General features: G+C 41.8%; 1 protein-coding gene and 1 long non-coding RNA gene across 7 annotated transcripts in view; one reads left to right on the top strand and one right to left on the bottom strand.

Annotated features, from left to right (window-relative positions):
- Nucleotides 1–11,627, top strand: part of LOC127490327 (uncharacterized) — a 191,299-nt gene extending 179,672 nt beyond the window's left edge. For both annotated transcript variants that reach the window (XR_016230372.1, XR_016230374.1), the window contains one exon: nucleotides 10,880–11,627. This is a non-coding gene — a long non-coding RNA (uncharacterized LOC127490327). The remainder of the gene's footprint in view (nucleotides 1–10,879) is intronic.
- The window catches only part of FSHR (follicle stimulating hormone receptor), a 165,024-nt gene that overhangs the window by 85,083 nt on the left and 56,006 nt on the right, over nucleotides 1–23,935 (bottom strand). For 4 of the 5 annotated variants that reach the window (XM_089327680.1, XM_089327681.1, XM_089327679.1 and 1 more), the window contains exon 2: nucleotides 10,425–10,496. The exons of the other annotated variant lie outside the window; for it this stretch is intronic. In XM_089327680.1, coding sequence (XP_089183806.1) covers nucleotides 10,425–10,496 — 72 coding nt within the window. The remainder of the gene's footprint in view (nucleotides 1–10,424; nucleotides 10,497–23,935) is intronic. 5 annotated transcript variants of the gene reach the window in all.

Raw genomic sequence — 23,935 nt, 5'->3', positions numbered from 1 at the left:
CCATGTTTGACCTGGGCAAATAATGACAACTTAATTGACTCAACTCTTCCATTTTCCAACTGCTGACTAAGTTAATTTGCAACTTAACAGACAGCTCAATTTACAAACCTTCTTGGACTAAAGCTACTCTCAGCAGGAGTTTTACCCAGAAATGTGTCTGAGCATTGGGACTTGTGTAGTAAGAAAAGTTCCAAGGAGAGGTTTTTTTTCCCCTTTGGGATTGTCCCAGTATCAAATGACTCTAGGTTCTGATCCATGGCAGTTCATAATACATAGGCAAAGAAATCTTCTAATTATAAATTACACCAAAGGGAGATTTAACAGTCTTAATCTTCCCTTTTCATCCTTGTTTTACTTTAGTAGATAAGTTTGGAAAAATGATAGATATTCTTCCACCTGCTGGTTCATTCCCCAGATGGTCAAAATATCAACAATGGGCCAAGTTGAAACCAGGAGCTTCATCCACATCTCCCACATAGGTGGTAAGGGCCCAAAAAATTGAGAGATTATCTGCTGCTTTCCCCAAGCCAGTAGCAGGGAACTATATTAGAAGTGGGGGGGCCTGAGCTGTGGCATAGTGGGTAAAGCCGCTGCCTGCAGTGCTGGCATCCCATATGGGTGCCGGTTCGAGACCCAGCTGCTCCATTTCCAATCCAGCTCTCTGCTACGGCCTGGGAAAGCAGTGGAAGATGGCCCAAGTCCTTGGTCCCCTGCACCCATGTGGGAGACTTGGAAGAAGCTCCTGGCTCCTGGCTTCAGATTGGCGTAGCTCCGGCCGTTGCTGCCAACTGGGGAGTGAACCATCGGATGGAAGACCTCGCTCTCTCTCTCTCTCTCTCTATCTGCCTCTCCTCTCTCTGTGTAACTCTGACTTTCGAATAAATAAATAAATCTTAAAAAAAAAAAAAAAAAGAAGTGGAGCAGTTGGGACATGGACCAGTGCCCATATGGGATGCTGGTGTCACATGTGGCAGCTTTATCTGCTATTCCATAACTTCAGTCCCAAGTCTTACGTTTTGATGAAGTTCAAAACAACGTGTTTGTTTTTTATTAATATCCTGTTGAAGAAATTGTTGCCTATCCCAAGACTGTGAAAAGTTTCTCCTGTTTTCTTAAAGTTTTGTCTTTTACATTCAAGCCTATGAATTAGAGTAAATTTTGTGTAATACATGAGGTAAAAGCTAAGGTCTATTCTTTTCTCTTTTGCCTACCAAGTTTATTCAGCACCACTTGTGGAAAAAATTATTTTTCCCTATGGAATTCTGTAAAACAAACATTTTTAGGACATAGATGATAAAATAACATTTCCCAACTCATGAAATCAGTAGAGCCAAACCAAAGAAATTAACAAGAAAAGAAATATACAAGTTAATATCCTTAGAAATATAGAAACAGAATCCTTGAGAAAATATTAGCAAATGGAATTCTGCATGTGAGAGCAACCTTTAACAAATACATATCGGATAATTGCACTTGGTTACTCAAAACATCCCATTTAATTCCGTAACACTGATACCCAAACTTGTCTCTGTGTCATCTAAGGTGCTGTATGATATCCCCTCTCCCAGGCTTCTTCTTTGAGCTTTGTCCTACCAGCTTTGTTTAATATGCTCTTGCCACAATATAGAGACCCACTTTTACGTGCTCATGAATGTGCATTGATCAAATTGGATTCAGGCCTGATTATCATTTACCTTAGTGGCCGTTAACTCTAGGTATATATTAAAATCATCAAGGGAGCTTTACAAAATGATTACTGCTTGGACCATACCCTAGAAAAGTAGAATAAAAAATCTCTTGCTTTTCGAGCCTATGGACTATGTGGAAACTCCCCAGGGGATTCCAATGTGCAATCTGAGATGAGAACCCCTGAACCCTTGTCCTCATCTTGACACTGAGCGCTTATCCTCATTTTGTTATGCCCAGGGACTCTAGTCCCCACTTCCCATTCCAACTAGTCCCACATTCACTTCCTATTTTATTTTTTAAACTGAGACCCTTTGGAGCACCAGTCTTCCTTTTTTGCTTTATTTCAGTAAGTGAAACTCAAGAGTCCTTTGCTCATCATCTCCTGGAGACCCAGAAAGTTGAGCTAGAAGAGACCCAAGTCATCTAACAGGGAAGCAAAGCTGATTGGAACTCAGATTTTCAAGCAGCGGCAGTTACAGTATTTTAGATACCTTTTCCCCATTCTTTCACCTGTGGTGAGTGGGCCTTAAAAATGAGAATTCCAAAGTTTGAATTTTTTAAATGAGCTCACAACAGTCCTCGTTCAATAAATCTCTTTTTCTACAAGTCCTTCCATTAAGTTAACTTTGCTTTCCCTGGTGATCTGGGAGTGGAGGCTGGAGTGTCAGACTAGTGTTCTCATTTTTATATGCAAATAAATCACTTGATTATATTTTTTGTCCTTATGTTATCATGAATATTTCAAATGAATTTTATATGGTTCATATTTATGGTTTGGGAGCTATTTCACATTTTGGCTCATTGCCGCCTCATCTGCATATACCATATCTCAGCTGATGTTGATTGGTCTCATTTACATATTCATCATGCTCCTATTTTCAAAGATATTTTGTTATAAACTGGCTTTTCTTCCCCTTCCAGTGTTATAATAGCACATAGATGTATTTTTAAAATGCACTCATTTCCATACATAATTTTTCTGGTTACCATAAATCACCACATTGTCACCTACTCCCCCCACCCTGTTCAGTGTAATCCTCACACTTTATACGGAGCTGACATATGGCTCCGAAGTAATTAAAGACAATGTAAACAGTTTACAGTGCACTTTATAAGGCCACTTCATATTGCCGAGAGTTTAATCACTTCCTCTTCCCTCCAGCAAGTCCCAACACAAGGAAGAGTAGGGAGATTCAAGGTGGTGGTGCTGATGAAAGCTCAGGTGTGAGCAGGGGCCATTTCATTTCTAATGTAGAAGCTTCTGTTGCATGTTCTACCAAAGGAAAAAAAGAAATAAACTGTTTTCCCTGTTGACCTCTGACAGAAGTAGATGGGGCTGGGTTAAGCTTGGCTGCTGAATGAGGAAGAATCACCTAGAAGGGTTAGGATGTGAAATTCCCATCACTCTAAAAGCAGAAAGGGCAGAAGAAGCAAATTTGTCAAATACTCAAGTTTTATCAGACACCAAGACTGACTAGTTAAGGGTCTTAACGATCCTATGAAATAGATCTCAGTGACATTCTTCAGTGAGGGAGATGAGGCTCTGAGAGGTTGAAACATCTGTTCAACATGTGCACAGATCTAATGGACGAAGGAAATGAAGATGTGTGGATTCAGAATCTCTGCAAGTTGGTCTACTCAGTCTAGTTCCATGCATATGAGGTACATTCCACTGTGGAATATATATGTTTTATTGCTTAGCCACTGTGCTACCTTAGACAGGGACTTGATTTCTTTAAGCCTGTTGTCTCATTTGTAAAATGCCACTAATGGTGGTATCTACCTCCTATGTGACTGGGAAGATGCAAAAGATGGTAATATAACAAGCTTCAACTAATGCCTGGGACACATTAAGTCCTCAATGACGTTGGATACTATGATAATAATTTTAATAAGTATCAACATAATAATAAAACCTCTGCTTATCTTTCAAAATCAGCTAAATTCCAGATGCCTTCCTTAACCATCCTGGTCACAGTGACCTTTCTCTAGACAACAATAGGACTAATTTTCTTTTTAGCTATTACTTGTTTGCACAACTATCAGTATTTAGCCCACACCCCAAGAAAGGACTTCAATTAGTGGTTTTTTTTTTTTTTTTTTTTTTTTGACAGGCAGAGTGGACAGTGAGAGAGAGAGACAGAGAGACAGAGAGAAAGGTCTTCCTTTGCCGTTGGTTCACCCTCCAATGGCCGCCGCGGCCGGCGCGCTGCGGCCGTTGCACTGCACTGATCCGAAGGCAGGAGCCAGGAGCCAGGTGCTTTTCCTGGTCTCCCATGGGGTGCAGGGCCCAAGCACCTGGGCCATCCTCCACTGCACTCCCTGGCCACAGCAGAGGGCTGGCCTGGAAGAGGGGCAACCGGGACAGAATCCGGCGCCCCGACCGGGACTAGAACCCGGTGTGCCGGCGCCGCTAGGCAGAGGATTAGCCTAGTGAGCCGCGGCGCTGGCCTCAATTAGTGTTTATTGATGATTCCTACCTCATTCCACTTCTCTGTGGTAGTGGTAGGTGTATCCAGTTCTAAGGATGGAGCCCACTGTGCAGGCCAAAGACAAGTGGAGAGTGTTATAATACCTTAGCCAGAGTGGTTGTTCCAGGGATGGTTATGTGACCTAAGCAAACCTGACTAAATCATAAGACTTTGGCTGGAAAAAAAAAAAAAGGTCAACTCTCTCCTTTTGAAAAGGACTCCAAGGATATATGAACCCCAAAAAGATATGCTGTTGCTATCTTGCCACCAGGGGTGGGATGAGGGCTGAAACTTAACACAACGGAAAGAGACTCTGAGAGGGAGAGAGCCCAAGTTCTAAGGACACTGTGACTTTAATAGAGCTGTTTCTGAAGTCACTCTCCCTCTCTGACCATCAAGTTAAATGAGCCATTAAATTTCCTTATTTTCCTTAAGCCTGTTTGAAGTTTATTTTCTTTTGCCTCTCACAGTAGCAAGAATCCTAGCAAATAGATGTTCATATCCCTTATTTTCCAATACTGTCTTGTGTATTTTTATCTTGGCTTTCATTTTAAGTCATAACTACAATTGCCTGTGTCATAGTAGATTCTATTGTTTGTGTGCCTATCAACTCATACATTGTTGGTTATTATCATTCATGGTTTAGTATTTTCCTTTCAAACCTGGATCTCTTATCTACTCTGCTAATTATATTTATCCATTCATTTTTATTCATGCATTTATCAGATATTTATCATAGGTACCTGAATCGGTGTGAGGCACAGAGATCTTATTCTGGATAAAACAAACATGCTCATGGAACTTACTGTCCTATAGACAGTAAGTCACAATTAATTAAATCATCTCATGTGAAATTAAATCAACATTAATCAGATCACCTCATGATTAAATTATCCCATAATAAAATGTGACTTTTCTAAGATGATAGTCACCCATAGAGACTAGTGGTGATTTGAGAGTGTATAGAGTGGGCAGCTCTGTCTGAACTGAAGAAGTCAGAGGAGGTTTTTGAAGAAGCGACATTGTCACTGACACTGAAGGGCAGAGAGCAACCAGCTAAATCATGGAACGGAGTAGAAAAAAGATTCCAGTCAGAAGGAAGAGCATGTGCCAAGGCCACGGTGGGCTGCATGACCCAGTCCATTTTATGAGAGGAGCTAGTTGAACCAAGGGAAGACTGCCAGGGGTCTGGCTGTGGAGAGCGGCTTTCCTGGTTGTATTAACGAGTCTCCTTTTTATGTCAAGACCAGTGGTATGGCATGGAGAGCTTTTTAGTGTGTTTATGAGGATGTGGGTGGTGGGACAGGCATGGAAGGTGACATAATCAGATATGAATTTAGAAAATATCACTCTTGTTTCTGTGTTGGACATGGATGTGGTTGAGGGGAGTGTGTATCAGTGGATGGGGCAGCCCGTGTTTCTGCTTTTGCAATCATCCACGAGCTATGGTTTGAATGGTTTTGTGTCCTCCAAATGTCATGTTGACGCTTAACCCCACGGCAACAGTAGTTAGAGGTGGGGTCTTCTGGGAGGTGGTTCGGTAATGAGGAGTCCACACTTAAAGAGTGGATTAATGCCACTATACAAAGGGTTTTCTTGAGTTCACTCGCTGTTCCTTGCTCTTCTGCCATGTAAGGACACCACATTCATCCCCCTTTCCCTTTTACCATGTGAAGACACGGCCAGAAGGCCCTTACCAGAGGCCAGCACTTGATCTTGGGCTTCCCAGTTTCCAGAACTGTGAGGGAAAATAGATGTCTGTTCTTTATAAAGAATCCAGTCTGTGGTATTCTGTGTTAGTAGCACAATTGGAATAAGACACCAAGGAGAGATTATGGTGGCTAGTAAAAGAGCTAAGTGAAGAGGTTAGAGGTCTAACAGTGAGCTAAGTACACAGGATTTAGTTCTGTTTCATTAAAAATTAAATCACATTCTGAACTTTCCTTTAATGTACAATTAAGGAATCTGGGAAAACTTACAGATTCCTTATTTAAAATTTTAATTTATCTTTAAAATTTACTTGGCAGGAAGACAAACAGATAGTCAGACTGATCTTTTTCATCTACTGATTCACTCCCTAAATGTTCTCAGTGGTTGGGGCTGGGTCAGACCAAAGCCAGGGACTTGTAACTCAGTCTGAGTCTCACACATGGGTGGGAGGGATTCAATTACTTGAGCCATCACTGCTGCATCCCAGGGTGTGCCTTATAAGGAAGCTGGAATCAGGAGCAGAACTTGGACTTGAACCCATGCACTCTGATATGCAATGCGAGTGACCCAAGTGGCATCTTAGCTGTTGCTCCAGACACCTTCCCCAAACATGTAAATTCTGAAAAGAATCTGATAAATGTATTATCAATGCAATTATTAATGCAATGTGCACAGGGTTATGGTTTGGAAGATGTGGAAAAGTTCTAGATAGTCAGAGGTGTAAACATTTCATTTGGACCCTGGAGGACAAGGAGGATTCTATAGATCCTACCAAGTAGAATTTTCAGCAGAAGGATAGCATTTACATAAGAACATTGTCAAAGTATATTTTGCTCATTTGTTTTCTTATGTATTCATTCACCTGCAGCTATTTTTTGATCACTCAATGTGCCAGGCATTGTCCAAAGGACCAGCTGTCACATTCTAAATAAGCAATGTGACGTCTGGTAATGAGAGTTCAGGGAATGGAAAATTGTCTCCCTTGGTGAGCATGTGGGGTACACAGTGCATATGGTGGTAGATAAAGGGCTTTGATTTCTGTGCCAGGGAATTAATACTAAATTTCTAGAAATGAGTGTCCCTTAGAGATTCTTCTGCAAGGGAATGTGAGTAGTGTGGGTCTGGCAGCAGAGTGACAATGAGGTTGGAGCTGGGACAGCATAGCAGCCTCACATAATAGGTTATATAAGTGCTAATGAGACCTTGGACTCAACAGCAGTCAGAGCGAGAAGATCACTGAATTTCAGAGTATTTTTCATGGAAAGTCAGTAAGACTGGAAGAACATCTGGGTCAAGGGAGACTTTGTATTTTCTTGCTTAGAAATCTGGGCAAATGGTGGGAACTGGGCCCTGTGAGAGATGAGACATTTAAAGATAAAGGTAATGAGATCATTCTGGATTTGCTAGATCATGTACTTGTCATTGACTTAGGTGTGGATGTTTTGGCACCTGTCCAACTCAAAGCAAGAGCTATAGCCTGAGAGCCTGAGACGACAGGTGGGGTTGCAGATGCAGGTTTAGGAGCCATGGTATTAAGACATCACTTGATGAGTAATGGTTTGGGGATGGGGCTATGAAAAAAGAAGATGGCCAAAAATGGAGTTCTAAAAACATCTGAACTTTTGAGAGGCAGTGGAGAAACAAGACAGATGGAGAGAACTGGACATGGAATATTCTGGGCGGCTAAGGGGGAGGAGAGAAGTATGGATATCCTAGAATTTAAAAGGGGAAAGACTGTGGAGAAGAACACACTAACTGCTCCATGCAATCCAAAGCTATGGCACCAATAAGTATCAAGAAGACAAAGTAGAGGCCATTGGATCTGGCAGATATGATATTTTGGGGTCCTTTGATAGAATATTTAATTGTTTTGAAGAATTTGTGGCCAAAGAGAAGTGTGTAGGCTGAGAAGTGATTGAAAGGAAAGGACAGGGTGGCAGTGAATAGAGTCTGCTCTTTGAAATCAGTGGTCATGGTGGGAAAGGGAGAAAAAATAGCATGGTAGAGAGGCAGGCTTTATAGAGAAAGCTTTCGTTTGTCTTCTTTTTTTAAAAAGACTGGGCAAAACTTGGTCACGTGAGCAGAATGAGTGAAAGACACTCTCCTTTGTGGAGAGGGAGACACGGAAGAGGACCCCAACATTTTTTAATTTCAAGACATTTGCTGGCCGGCGCTGCGGCTCACTAGGCTAATCCTCCGCCTTGCGGCGCCGGCACACTGGGTTCGAGTCCCGGTCGGGGCGCTGGATTCTGTCCCGGTTGCCCCTCTTCCAGCCCAGCTCTCTGCTGTGGCCAGGGAGTGCAGTGGGGGATGGCCCAAGTACTTGGGCCCTGCACCCCATGGGAGACCAGGAGAAGTACCTGGCTCCTGCCTTCGGATCAGCGCAGTGTGCCGGCCGCAGCACGCCAGCCATGGCGGCCATTGGAGGGTGAACCAACGGCAAAGGAAGACCTTTCTCTCTGTCTCTCTCTCTCTCACTGTCCACTCTGCCTGTCAAAAAAAAAAAAAAAAAAAAAAAAGACACTGGCTAAGGGCTGCAGGAAGAGCGTAGTGGATGGGATGGTTCAGGAACGGCAATGTGAGCGTGACTGGGAAGTGAGACAGAGGATGAGGTGGGCAGGAGACATACGGGTGACATAGTCTCTTCATACTTTGAATCAGGGCCAGGCCCTCTGCTAGGCAATATTTTTACAACTTAGGACGTAAAAATGATGAAAAGTTAAGATGACCTTCACTTTATTTTTAATGTCTCACTGTGTCAGTACACGGTGATTGGTAAAGAGAAGGCACAAATGGACAAGGTGTAGCTGAGAAAGTTGAGTTTCTAAGCTACCTGCCTCTGAGCTGTTCTGTCTCTGAGATTATTGCTGTGTTGATTCAGCCCAACCATTCACATCACCATGCAGAAGGTTTTATCCATGCTGAGGATTCGGGCAGGGGCCAGGCTAACCTGCTAAATGGAATCTGACTAAAGTAAATTGTGATAGCAAACATTTCTGTCTTTAGAATTTATTCCTAAGCAATTATAAGAATGTTTGGGCAAACAGGAGTATCCAAGAGTTGTCTAGTCTATGTTAGCTCCAGGCAGGGGAATGAGAAATCCACTTGGGAATACACCTTGAGCACGGAGTTCTTCAATCCTATTGTTCCTCTGGTTTCCCTGGTGAGGTCTGTTCAGGTGGGAACTCTCACCTTCTAATCCCTGTGAGTGTTGAATGCCCTAAGAAGGTAAGCCCTGGAAGACTACAGTCTTAAAATGGCCTTTCATCCACTTGAAGTTAGAGATTTGAGGTCACGGAAGACCTCATTTATAACTTTCCTATTGATGCACAAGTGAGGAAACCAAGGCCCTGAGAGGAGAGAATGTAATTTGATCAAGGCTACATGGCAAATTTATATTAAAATTAGCACTGAAACCTAGGGTTCTGATCACATCTTATCTAAGCAGGTAGTTTAATTGTTGAAACACATTGCTTTCTTTTGTTAATAAATTACTTTCTGTTTAGACATTAGCAAATAATCTTTGGTTATAAAACACACACACACACACACACATATTTGAAAGGCAGAGTGTTGGGGGTTAAGTGAAGGGAGCGAGGGAGGGAGGAGGGGGTGGAGAGAGAGAGAGAAAAACCTTTTCACCTGATTGTTTGGCTAGGTCTAGACCAGGCTGATGCCAGGAGCTGGGAACTCCATCTCTAAGATGGGAACCAAGAGTGAAAATTGAATGGTTTCAGGAACGAGGAACACAGGAACTGGAGGGTTGCTTTCTTTGTAGAAGGAAAAGGTGGTTGCCACTGTGTGCTCTATCTGTTGCTGTGCTTCCTGGCAGTTAGGTTCTGTCACCTGCTGTGCTGCCAGTGAGGAGACCACATCTCCGTGAGGGCCTGGGGAGTGAGTCCCAAAAGCCTCCAAGGGAGAGCAGGTTATGTTAAGCATGGGAGAACTTGCTGTTCTTTTTTTCCCCACTGCATCCCTCTTTGAGAAAACCCTACCTGGGGAAAAACCCACCCAACCAGAAGCGAGTGGTTGTAGTAACACAGGACTCTTCTCTTTTCCAAGGAATTCTCGGTCAAGGCTATACGCATTCCTAACACTGTAAAATGTTTATGTATCCATTACCACTTGTCTGCCTGCTTGGATCATGAACAAGCACTCTAGAAAGTCTCTGAGGTACAAATATGAGGACCTGCTGTCAATTAAAAATTAATCAGGTAGAGTAGAAATGATTTCTGAAAGATAACAGCTATCGGCAGTAAAAAAGAGATGCTGGCTGATGAAAACTCCGCTCACGGGGACTTGGGGAAAAACTGCTTAAACACACACAGAAAGAGTGAGGATTACTTGGATTGACCCTTGCTCATTTCAACAGCCACGCTCTGGAAGATTCCACGTTATTGTTTCAGAAACGTGGCCAGAAAGTGAAAGGAGGAAAAGAAACAAAATTTGCTCCATGCATCATTCTGGCTTCTAGTTGTAGATCAACCCCATAGGGGTAGTCTGTCTGTGACTAGCTCACTTGAGGCATTCACACACAACAGTGTCAGTACATACATTTTCTCCAGCTCCCCAAATCCCGAAAACGCTCCTTTTGGGATGACTCGAAGCCTGGTGAGGACAAACCTCCTGAAAAGAGAGTGGACATAAAATATCACAACCTACCCAGTAATGAGCAATTGAGTGCCTAAGGTATAATATCAATGAAGAGCCAGTGTAATACTAACTGCTTGCCATATTAGTAACAGCTCAACTTGCTTTCCCTTTCTCTATCTTCATCCTCGCCACAGAACAGCAATATTGGCACTATGAGGATATTGGAATTTGGAGAGGATAACGAACTTACCCTGGGCCGCGTGGCTCGGACATGGCAGAGCTGGATAGGCACTGTGCTTGTCTCTATTAACTCTCTGCTGCTCATCTAGGCCTGCAGTCCCCACTTCCCTTTACCCCAACTCTCGCACCTCGTCCCTGATTGCAATGCTCAGCGGACCTTGCTTCCTATTCCACAGGAAAATGAAACCAACAGAAGAAAGCTTCCTGATGCTCTCCCCCGGCTCACTTGCGCTGTCCACCCGCTGCACCTTTGCTTGAGCCACACTGCCGTCCCTCCTGGTAACGCAGGTGAACTGTCCGGGCTCCTCTCTGAAAGCAGCCTCTCCAGTTCACCCTGGATCTCTTTCCCTCTCGTCCAGTCCCTGACGCCAGTGCGGTGATTCCACCTTTGCTTTCACACATGTCATTGCTCATTGCTCATTTTCCCTTCTCTGTGGGATTCTGCCCGTCAGTATAAAAATGTACCATCAATCGTCCCATCTAACATGCCTTCCCTTACCCCTGGTCTTCAGCTTTTCCTGTTTCCTTCTGCTTGACATACGTGTCTCACACCGGCCTCAACATTCCTGTCAATGGCTGGTGATCTCAGTCAAGGAAAAATTCAGGTTGTTTCCCAAGCCTCTCAGTACCTCACAGGAGCTGCCTGCCCTCTGTCCTCATAGACCCAGGAACCCAGTTTCAACCGCTCTCCCCTTTGCTCAGCCACTGTGTGACGTAGCCTCTTGCTCTCTGTCAGAAAAGCTGGGTTCCTTCTTGCCTAATGTTTCCACATCATCGGTTCCCTCTCTGGAACGTTCCTCTCCCAGTTCCCTCCTGGCCTGCTCCCTCAGCACCATTTGCCCAGATGAGTCACTTTCCCAGTGAGGCTTTCCCTAGCCACCCTATTTAAAATGACCATCTCCCTAGCTTGTTTCCCGGTCTCCTCTCCCACTTAAAGCTTTCGACAGGTTGTACATTCTGTTTATTTATCTGTGTGCATATTTGTTTATTTCCCCCTTTATTAAATGAAAGTTCCACCAGGCAGGAATTCTTTGTTTGAGTTGTTATTGCTATAGACCAAATGCTCAGAATAGTACCTGGTACATGACAGGTAGAGGATGCAAAACCACAGATACTCAAGTCCCCTCTGGAAAATGAACTAGTATGTGCCTGCAGTCCATGCAGTCTTTCCATTTACCTTAAACCAATTCCAGATTCCTTGCAATACCTAACATAGTGTGAATGCTATACAGATGGATTGTGCTGTATAGGAATTAATGACAAAAAAAAAAAAAGATTGTATATGTTCAGTAAACTAAAGATACAATTTTCTTTTTTTTTTCTCAAATACTTTTAATCCACAGTTGGTCAAATCTATAACTACATTGTGTTTTTGTTTTTTTGGATATAGATATTCCATAAATGTTTTAGAAGACATTGATTTATTTGAAAAGCAAGTGAGAGATACAGATAGAGATAGAGGTGATAGAGATGGAGGTATATTCAATCTAGTGGTTCGTTATCCAAGTGTCCGCAACAGCCCGTGATATTCCAGGCTAAAGCCAGGAGCCAGTAATTCCAGCCAGGTCTCCCACATAGCAGAAACCCGAGTACTTGGGCTTGCCTCCCAAGCCCATTAGCAGGAAACCAGATTGGGAGCACAGGACTCAAACCACGCACTCCAATATGGGGTGCAGGTATCACAGGTGTCACAAGCAGAGCCTTAACTCACTAGTCTACAATGCCTGCCTCCAGTAAACGGTTTTTGACAGTGATGCAATCAAATTACTTAGAAATCAGTGGTAAGATAATTAACCCTTCTACCAATACACAAACAACCATCTGGAAAACTAGAAGCAAAGCAAAACAAACCAAAGCTAAACAAAATAAAAGTACCCCTTTGTCATACACAAATTGGAAAAGAAATCGTAATTACAATTAGAAATTTTGCTAGGATTGAATTATAATGCAAAAAGAACGTATCAGACCTGTGAGATTTCTAAACTGCTACTTATAGAGAAATTTATATCTTTAAATTATTATATCAGAAAAGGAAACAAAGTGAGATATTAAGATAATAAATGAAATATTCAACACTTGATTATAAATTAGGCTTTGTGTTGAATGATTTTGCCCAACTACTGTTCTGAACATATTTAAGGTAGGCTAGTCTAAATTTTGCTATTTGGTAGATTAGCTGTATTAAATGCATTTTCAACTTAATGATATTTTCAGCTTATGATGGACTTATTGGGGGGCATTTACAGCATCATAAGTTGAGAAGTGTCAGTATAGATAAAGTTTAGGCTTAATCTATACCAACTTGGTATTTCACAATTATAAGATCAATTATCTGCCTAAATTTATGGATAAAATGGATGTTTTCTTGTGACATTGAAAGACTTATTATAGTTTCAATGACTCTTATACTTTTAGCATTAATATGACTATTATAGAAAATTACATTTACTTGAGTATTTATTCAAGAAAACTGAATTTCTACTTAACATTGTAAGCTTTATCACAAAAGTTTTATTCTGACAACATGATAATCCAGACTGCCTTTAAATGAGCAACAGGTAAATTCTCAGTGAACTTTTGTTATAGAAAGAAAGTAAATAAGTGTCTATTAGTAGATTAAAACACAGGGCAACATTTCAGCCTACCTTGAGAGAGGAAACTGATGGGGCAAAGGGAAGGAAATAACAAAGAAAAGAGCAGAGATGGATTCAAGTAAGAACAGAGAGGATCAACAAAGCCAAAAGCTAACTTTTTGAAAAGATTAATAAATAGAAAGAACATATGTTCACTTTGAACAAGAGAGAGAGAGAAACAATGAGAGGCGTGAAAAGTGGGACTTAACTACACGTATAAAAGATTTCAAATTTTAAAACTCTAAGAATGATTTCATAAAGTTAGATTTGAAAAATGAGACAACATGGATTATTTTCACTGAAATATAATTATAAAGCTGTCTTAGGACAGGTTGGAAGATATAGAAAACTGAATGGATCTGTAAGTATTAACAAATCAAGTTGGCAGTTTAAAAAATACACATTGACAAGGTCAGTGGCATTCTTTTATAAGCAATAAATTCTACCTCTTCAAGGAATAGTAAAAGAGGAAATGTTCTCCAGCCAATTTTATGGGGCTATTGTAGCACTGGTAACAAATCAGACAGAGACAATAAAAGAATGAACAAATGTAGGCCAATTTTTTTTTTTAACTTTTATTTAATGCATATAATTTTCCAAAGTACGACTTATGGATTACAATGGCTTCCCCCCCATACCGTCCCTCCCACCCACAACCCTCCCCTTTCCCACTCCCTCTCCCCTTCCATTCACATCATGATTCATTTTCGATTATCTTAATATACAGAAGATCAGCTTAGTATACATTAAGTATGGATTTCAACAGTTTGCTCCCACACAGAAACATAAAGTGAAAAATAATAGATGATTTTTTTAAATGATGATGAAATCAGAGCAGACCTATTGTCATGTTTAATCCCAGTGAGAGTCAAGTTGGGAATTGATAATTTCTTTTTTTTTTTTTTCTTTCTTTTTTTTTTTTTTTTTTTTACAGAGGATCAGTTTAGTATGCATTAAGTAAGGATTTCAACAGTTTGCACCCCCATAGAAACACAAAGTGAAATATATTGTTTGAGTACTCGTTATAGCATTAAATCTCAATGTGCAGCACATTAAGGATAGAGATCCTACATGAGGAGTAAGTGCACAGTGACTCCTGTTGTTGACTTTACCAATTGACACTCCTGTCTATGGCATCAGTAATCTCCCTATGCTCCAGTCATGAGTTTCCAAGGCTATGAAAGCCCTCTGAGTTCTCCGACTCTTATCTTGTTTAGACAAGGTCATAGTCAAAGTGGAGGTTCTCTCCTCCCTTCAGAGAAAGGTACCTCCTTCTTTGAAGACCTGTTCTTTCCACTGGGATCTCACTCGCAGAGATCTTTTGCCAGAGTGTCTTGGCTTTCCATGCCTGAAATACTCTCATGAGCTTTTCAGCCAGCTCCGAATGCCTTTAGGGCTGATTCTGAGGCCAGAGTGCTATTTAGGACATCTGCCATTCTATGAGTCTGCTGAGTATCTCACTTCCCATGTTGGATCACTCTCCCCTTTATTTACTCCATCGGTTAGCGTTAGCAGGTACTAGACTTGTCTATGTGTTCCCTTTGACTCCCAGTCCCTTCACCATGACCAACTGTGAACTGAAACTGATCACCTGGAACAGTGAGATGGCATTGGTACATGCCACCTCGATGGGATTGAATTGGAATCCCCTGGTATGCTTCCAACTCCACCACTTGGGGCAAGTCAGCCTGAGCATGTCCCAAATTATACATCTCTTCCCTCTCCCATTCCCACCACCATGTTCAACAGGGATCACATTTCAGTTAATTTTCAACACTTAAGAATAACTGTGCATCAATTACAGATCTAAATCAGTCATATTAAGTAGAACAGATAAAAAAAACTACTAAGAGGGATAATGTATTAAGTTGTTCATTAACAGTCAGGGCTATGCTGATCAAGCCACCATTTCCCATAGTGTCCACCTCACTCCAACAGGTTTCCCTCTTGGTGTTCAGTCAGTCGTCACCGATCAGGGAGAACATATGGTATTTGTCCCTTTGGGACTGGCTTATTTCACTCAGCATGATGTGTTCCAGATTCCTCCATTTTGTTGCAAATGACTGGATTTCGTTGTTTCTTACTGCGGTATAGTATTCTAAAGAGTACATATCCCATAATTTCTTTATCCAGTCTATCGTTGATGGGCATTTAGGTTGGTTCCAGGTCTTAGCTATTGTGAATTGAGCTGCAATAAACATTAGGGTGCAGACCGCTTTTTTGTTTGCCAATTTAAATTCCTTTGGGTAAATTCCAAGGAGTGGGATGGCTGGGTCGAATGGTAGGGTTATCTTCAGGTTTCTGAGGAATAAATGTAGGCCAATTTTAACTTATTAATGTAAAAGAAAAAATATGAAGTTATTGTATATATGCACATAAAAACACTCTATAACCAATCTACTATGGGAAACGGTGGCTTGATCAGCATAGCCCTGACTGTTAATGAACAACTTAATACATTATCCCTCTTAGTAGTTTTTTTTATCTGTTCTACTTAATATGACTGGTTTAGATCTGTAATTGATGCACAGTTATTCTTAAGTGTTGAAAATTAACTGAAATGTGATCCCTGTTGAACATGGTGGTGGGAATGGGAGAGGGAAGAGATGTATAATTTGGGACATGCTCAGGCTGACTTGCCCCAAGTGGTGGAGTTGGAAGCATACCAGGGGATTCCAATTCAATCCCATCGAGGTGGCATGTACCAATGCCATCTCACTGTTCCAGGTGATCAGTTTCAGTTCACAGTTGGTCATGGTGAAGGGACTGGGAGTCAAAGGGAGCACATAGACAAGTCTAGTACCTGCTAACGCTAACTGATGGAGTAAATAAAGGGGAGAGTGATCCAACATGGGAAGTGAGATACTCAGCAGACTCATAGAATGGCAGATGTCCTAAATAGCACTCTGGCCTCAGAATCAGCCCTAAAGGCATTCGGAGCTGGCTGAAAAGCTCATGAGAGTATTTCAGGCATGGAAAGCCAAGACACTCTGGCAAAAGATCTCTGCGAGTGAGATCCCAGTGGAAAGAACAGGTCTTCAAAGAAGGAGGTACCTTTCTCTGAAGGGAGGAGAGAACCTCCACTTTGACTATGACCTTGTCTAAACAAGATAAGAGACGGAGAACTCAGAGGGCTTTCATAGCCTTGGAAACTCATGACTGGAGCATAGGGAGATTACTGATGCCATAGACAGGAGTGTCAATTGGTAAAGTCAACAACAGGAGTCACTGTGCACTTACTCCTCATGTAGGATCTCTATCCTTAATGTGCTGTACATTGAGATTTAATGCTATAACGAGTACTCAAACAATATATTTCACTTTGTGTTTCTATGGGGGTGCAAACTGTTGAAATCCTTACTTAATGCATACTAAACTGATCCTCTGTAAAAAAAAAAAAAAATTATCAATTCCCAACTTGACTCTCACTGGGATTAAACATGACAATAGGTCTGCTCTGATTTCATCATCATTTAAAAAAAATCATCTATTATTTTTCACTTTATGTTTCTGTGTGGGAGCAAACTGTTGAAATCCATACTTGATGTATACTAAGCTGATATTCTGTATATTAAGATAATCGAAAATGAATCTTGATGTGAATGGAAGGGGAGAGGGAGTGGGAAAGGGGAGGGTTGTGGGTGGGAGGGACGGTATTGGGGGGAAGCCATTGTAATCCATAAGTCATACTTTGGAAATTTATATGCATTAAATAAAAGTTTAAAAAAAAAGAATTAAAGAGAAAGTCTAGAAAGATAATTGGGTATATTATTAATGCATAAGATAATTTACATTCCTATATACTAATGTTTCTCAATTATTTTAAGGTATACTAATTAAAATGGCTATAAAGTTGATATAATGTCAGGAAATTAACTTAAGAAAAAAAGACTTGGATTTAAGGAGAATAACCAATTGCTTAATTGAAAGAAATGAAATAATGCCTACCTTGAACAACTGAAAGTAGCATGTTCATAAATGGGAAGTCTCAATATTATGATTTTTCGAAAACTTATTGATTTATTTTGAAATTCAAAGTTACAGAGAGGGAGAGACAGAGAAAGATCTTCCATTGGCTGCTTACTCCCAAGATGGTTGCAATGCTGGGAACCAGAATCTTCCAAGTCTGCCATGTGAATAAAAGGGGCCCAGACATTTGGGCCATTTCCTGCTTTTCCCAATGGTACAGCTGGTACACAAACAGGTGTCCACTGCAGACAGTGGCTTTACCTGCTATGCCACAACACTAGCCCAGTGAAGATACATTTTAATCTACATTAATATATAAGTTTGATTCAAGAAATATCTCTGGCACAGTAATTTTCAGATGGTTTTGGCAAGCATGTGTGGAAATTCACTAACTGATTAATATTCATATGGAAGGGTAACTTTTAATGAATAACCAAAACAATTTTTAAAAAGTAGAACAAGATTGGGGAAAGCGGCATATCAGGCAACATGGTTTTTATAAGGTTATAGTGATTTAAAAGCTCTGGTATTGGCAGGAATTAGACAATGGACCAATAGATGGAAATGAAGAACACATGTATAGACCAGTAATGAAAGAAAATGATAATTAGAAGGTATTGTTAAAAATGCATGAGGGACGGCATTGTGGTGTAGCAGGTAAAGCCTCTGCCTGCAATGCTGGTGTCCCATATGGGCACTGGTTTGGGTCCTGGCTCCTGCACTTCCAATTCAGCTCCCTGCTAATGGCCCTGCCACCCTCGTGGGAGACCCAAATGAAACTCCTAGCACCTGGCTTCAGTCTGGCCCAGCCTTGGCAATATGGGGAGTGAACCAGCAGATGGAAGATCTCTGTCTCTCCCTCTCTCCCTCTGTGGCTCTGACTTTCAAATAAATAAATAAATCTTAAAAAAAAAATCCTCAGTGTGTTGTCACTTGATGAAATTCTTTAAAAAATGCAAACACCTAATAAACATATGAAAGGATGCTTAATTTCACAATAATTAGATACCATTTCATACCACCATATTAGTAAACATCTCACAGTAGAACAATAAGACGTTTTCTGTTGATGGAAGAATAATTTGCTGCAAATAATTTCAAGAGCCATTTGGCAATGTCTATTAAGGATGAAGATACAAATGCCTTTTGAGCCAGTTATTCCACGTCTCTAGCCATACATGCACCCGGAGACAGGTAAAAGATTAATCACTAGGGGCTGGTGCTGTGGTGCACTAGGTGAATCCTCCTCCTGTGGCCAGCATCCCATTATGGGCACCGGTTCGAGTCCCAGCTGCTCCTCTTCTAATCCAGCTCTCTCCTAATGGCCTGGGAAGGCAGTGGAAGATGGCCCAAGCATGTGGGCCCCAGCATCCACACAGGGGACCCCGGGGGAGGCTCCTGGTTCCTGGCTTTGGATCAGCCCTGCTCTGGCTGCTGCTGCCACCATTTTGGGGAATGAACCAGCAGAAGGAAGACCTTTCTCTCTCTCTCTCCCTCTCTGTAACTGTACCTTTTAAATAAATAAATAAATAAATATCTTTTAAAAAAGTTAATCACTGCAGTTATCGTTCTGGACACAACTCCTATGTCTATGAACAAGAGCGTGAAGGAGTATTAATGTACTGTGCTATACTGTCACAATGCCAAACTATAAAGCAATAAAAAGGAATGAACTGAGTACAGCTGCCTGCAACATCTAAATAACCCCCTAAAGCATAATGATGAGAGAGGGGGAAAGTTTGGGAGATAAATATACACATGAAAAGTAGGGTATAATTTTTATAAAGGTTAACAACATGCAAAATAATGCAGTATATTGTTTTGGGTTAATCAAGTCATTTTATCTTGGGTTTTTGATGCTTTGATATCTTGGAGCTCTGCAGGCCCTGCAGGGACTGAACCACCCAAGGGTAGCTAAGTCCTGTAGACAGCCAACCCCTGGGCTTTGCATCTTTCATAGCAAACCGACCCATCAAAGGTCCTTGCTCCTGACCATCTTCTTTGCACAGCTCTTAGGCTAGGGCAACTATTCTCTGGCTCTAGGGCCATTTACTAGACAACTAGGGATGGCTCAGATACTCTTCAGGGTCTGCTGAAGTGATTCAAAGCAGTCTATCTTAGCCTGCTTACCATTCATGCCTGTGGAAACCATAGTAAAGGCTCTGGGCTGCATTTCCCCTCGTTTCCTCCATCTCTTGACTGACCCTGGTGCTTCCCTCTTGGGATCTGGGAGTGAATCTCACGCTACTTTTTCAGGGGCAGTTGTCTCCTGATCTGTAGGCCTCACCAAACCCAAATTATGTCTGTATGTTAGAAACAAATTAAGAGATGAGTATATATTTATAAAAGCAAAAGAAATGACTGACACTAAAATCAGTGTAGTATTTACATCTATGACAAGATGAAAAGGATTGGTACATGCCTACATTTTTTAAAAGGAACTGAACAATTATGAACAAATGTTAATTTTGGCAAGGTTGAGTGGTGTCTTCTAAGTATTCTATTATTCTGTACACATCATGCTTGAACTATGTCATTATTAATTTTTTAAGATTGAAATTCTCACCAGGCTCTATCTCAAGCATCATTTATTTGTTTGTTTGTTTGTTTTTAAACAGAGTTTCTTAAAAGTATCACAACCTTCTTGTCAGATGGCAACTTTCACCCCTCTCTGCAAGGACAATAAAGTGCCTGAATGATTTCTGTAAGGATGCATAATTCACCAAGATGGCTCCAAAAAGGAAAATTTTCTTGACTATATTGCAAGTTACTTAATGTTCCTTCCATAATAAATGGGGTGGGTGGGATTCACCCTTTTTCTTCCCTGAAATTGGAAAGCTTTAGGATTCCCTTGAACTCCATCACTGTTAGAAGCAATTCATATCTTGGGCAGTCCATTCACCCTTGGCCAAATTTAATTTCCCTTTCTGGCTTAAAGGAGAATGTTTTAAAAAGATTCCATAAAAAGCTTTCTGGCAGCCTGGAAAATAGCCAATATTCTTTTTGAGAAAGCTGCCTTTTTATGATGGCCCAAGTGTAAATGACACTGGGCTCTGTGTTCTTTGAAATTCACACAAGTTTAAAAATTAAAGTGAGAACAGCTTGGGAAAGGATATAAAGTAAAGAAACTGACCACCTTCCTGACCTCAAAATGCCAAGAAGTTTTGTGATTCACACTCTTTAGGTCTAACTCCTACCCTCCTTAACTTTCTGGGAATGTATATAGGAAAAGCATCCAAGGAGGATTGAACTAAATAAGCCAGTGATTCTGCAAAAACAGAGTCTAACTAGAATTAGCTATTTACTACCACCTTGCAGATGACAATCCCACTTTCAAAATCATTTGGGTGTCTAATGGGTTGCTTGTCTCATGTTGCTACACATGAGTCTTGAAGCCAGGTAGAGGCAGGGAAGAGCAATTGTTAGGTAGGAAGAGGTAGGCTTCATATATAACTGGTTCTTCAATTAAATTGTTACAAATTTTTTTTGCAATTTTGTAATCTGTCCTTCCTGGTACAATCGAATAAATATGAGTGTCCCAAATATGAGTGTCATGGTGCTGAGTGACGTACAGACGAATTAGGTCATCCAGCATCAGCCCATGTCCCAGCTTCATTCAGTGTAGTGGGTAAATGAGAAGGATTCTAGTGGGGTTTCAAAGTCTCTCTGTGAGGGTTTCTTGAGAGAGAAGTGTCAGGTGTTCTCTATGGTCTCTCTCCATGGCATGCAATGGATGCAGATATGATGGGTATTGAGTGAACTAATTAAAGGGGTTAATGCACATTGGTGCAATTTGGGGGGTGCAGGATGTGACCTCTGAAGGTGAAAAGTAGCCCAGTGCTTTGGGAGAGAGTGGCAGATTATGGATTTCCCAGGGCACCAGCTTGGGACCAGCTAATGGGAGCTGCTCATTCTTAGGAAAATGGACCTGGCAGCAAAAGAGAGGCCGTGTGAGTGGACTGCTGGAAGCCAGTGGAGGCAGCGTTGCTCTTAACAGGAAGCACTCATGGAAGGAGTTCCCCAGCAGGAAGAGTCCTGCCCACCCCACAAGAGCTCCCATGAGAATAAGAATTAGCATTTGGCTCTCTGCCACACCCAGAGGGTTCCCAAGCTCAGTGGTCACCCCGATCGATACTGTCCAGTCCACCTCCTTTGCCTTCCATCTTTCTGCTTCCTGGACCCAAACCATTGGAGGAGAAGGAGAGAAGGAGGCCATTATTCTCCCCCAGGTGTGAGGTTCCAGGCCTGAGGGAGGACTACTAGGTGGTGTAGAGTTGTTTTAAGTAGGATGGAAAATGGAGCTTTAATACTAGACAGTGTGGACTTTTATTGTAATTATGAGACTAGGCCAGTTATGACACCTGTCCATAGTTTCATCCATGGGATTGGAAAAAATGAGCCAACAGAGTGGATTTCCCTTCATCTTGATGAGTGCATTATGAGTTTTGAGTTGGTGCAAACCTTCTCCAAGTCATCCTCTGCCATGCTTCATCTGGGGGACAAGGAATGGAAAAGCAGGGAAAACATCTTTGTTCCTGCCCTCCCACCCCTGTCTCCTGTTTTAGCTTTGATGTACATGGGCTGTTGATGAAAAATACCAGGTAGAAAGGACAATTTGGCTTTATCTTTTGACATGGGTTAAAATAGCCAAGAACATATGCAAGTCAGGGCTCAGCCCCAAGGATTGTGTATGTAATAACAGAGGGTTGGCTGAAGGAGAGGACATCCATTGTCTAGATGTTCAGTCCCCAGGAGACCACTTGTTCAACCAGAATTCCAGGTGATCTGTCTCAGGTAGACACCGCCAGAGGCCAATGTGTCAACTTACAATGCCAGGATGTTTTGTTTAGGATAAAGTTTATGCTTATGAGATATAAACTCACGAGGCAGGCACCACTCCAAGGCCTGCTCCAGTCCCACTGCACTGTGCCCTGAATCTCCGTGACTTCCCTCAACAAGCTTTCCAGAGTGGCAATCCTTTACTTTTATCATCTCCCAGTGAACAAGCGCTTTCTAATAGCTGTTTTGAATCTGCTTTCCTTTTATTTCCATTTATCTCAACATCTGTGCTAGGCTGATAAAAGGATGTAGGCACTATTGCTTCCTATATATCACTCCAGACTTTATCTCCTGCTTCATACAACCTTTACATCAAGGTTGTGAGATGTTTCTTCCTGACTCCCCCCGCCCAGTTTGCATTGACCTGCTGGCCATGGGATTGCTCTTTGCATTTTATCACCTGCTCAGTTTCGTCTTCTTACCTGAATCAGCTACCTGATTTATAACCCATTTCTACATGAAAACTCTGGATGAAGAAGCAACATGTTGAAGAGAAAAGGATACTAGGGTCAAAAAGGAGAAGTCTGAGCTCTGTGCTTGTTCTGCTGTGCGACACACAAGTGACTGGGCAGTGTCAAGTCCCACCTGTAAATTGCACGGGTTGGCCCACATGATTTCTAAGGTTAAGACAAAGAGCACAATGTGGTCATATAGTAGAATTCCCTACAAGTGCTCTCCCATTTCAATCTTACTATGTTTAAAATCAAAGAGATAATTTTATGTTAAATGTTTGGCAAAGAATGAAGCCCATCCTAGGGGATTATTGAATAATAATAGCAAGGGTAATATTATTCTGGTTACAATCAACGACTCTTGAGCCCCTTCCTTTCCATCTCTCTGTCATCAGCCAGGACAGACACTCCTCCTCTCATGTCTACAGCCTTGCTCCTCTGGTGTCCAGTGTCCAATCTCTCTTATCTGCCTTGATCAGTGTGCTTCCCCTAAACACTGATTGCCATAACACTCTCCCACTCAAAAGTAAGACAAAACAAAATCCAACAGCAATAAAAAACATGCAGAGCCCCTTTGGTGGCTCACATTGCTGCTGGGAACTTTAACCCATTTCTCATCCACTGGAGGCACTCCACAATTTGCCTCCACTTTCGTCTGAAAGTTCTACTGCTTATTGCATATGAACTCAGTTCTGGCCAGGCTGTCACCACTTGTTGGCCTGTGTTGTATCTGGACTAAAATCCAATGGATCTTGATACTATCTTCCTATAATGATATAGAAAACTCTCTGGGGAGACACATACTATACAAGCTTGAGACTCTGCCCAGAGGGGCGTGTCCTACCAGGTGTCCTTGTTTTAAAAGCTCCTTAGGTCAATTTCATGCATAGTCAAAGTTGAGAACACCTGCTTTAGTATGATGGACAAAGAATCAGCAGCAATCTGCTCTGATCATGTGTGGAGAGCTGGCAGCCATCTGTGAGCACAAACAAAGATTTTTACAAAGCTGCTCCTATCCCAAATCCCTCTCCTTTCAGTGCATGGTGAGGGCCTGATCTAAGCAATTCCATAGAATCTGAGGGTGGGGGGAGAACTAGATTAATGAATTACTATGAGTCATTGCAGAAATACAAAAGTGGGGCTGGCATTGTGGCATGGCTGGTGAAGCCGATGCCTATAATTTAGGCATCCAATTCGGGTGCCAGTTTATGGGCTGGCTGTTCCACTTCTGATCCAGATCCCTGCTAATGGTCAGGGAAAAGCGTCAGAAGATGGCCCAAGTGTTTGGACCCCTGCTACCCACATGGAAGACAGTGGTTCCTGGCTTCACCCTGGTCCA

This window comes from Oryctolagus cuniculus, chromosome 2, assembly GCF_051225735.1.
Source record: "Oryctolagus cuniculus isolate XC-2025 breed Fujian yellow rabbit chromosome 2, ASM5122573v1, whole genome shotgun sequence".
Classification (NCBI taxonomy): Eukaryota; Metazoa; Chordata; class Mammalia; order Lagomorpha; family Leporidae; genus Oryctolagus; species Oryctolagus cuniculus.
Note: the sequence above shows the minus strand (reverse complement) of the source record. Positions and strands in the feature narration are given on the sequence as shown.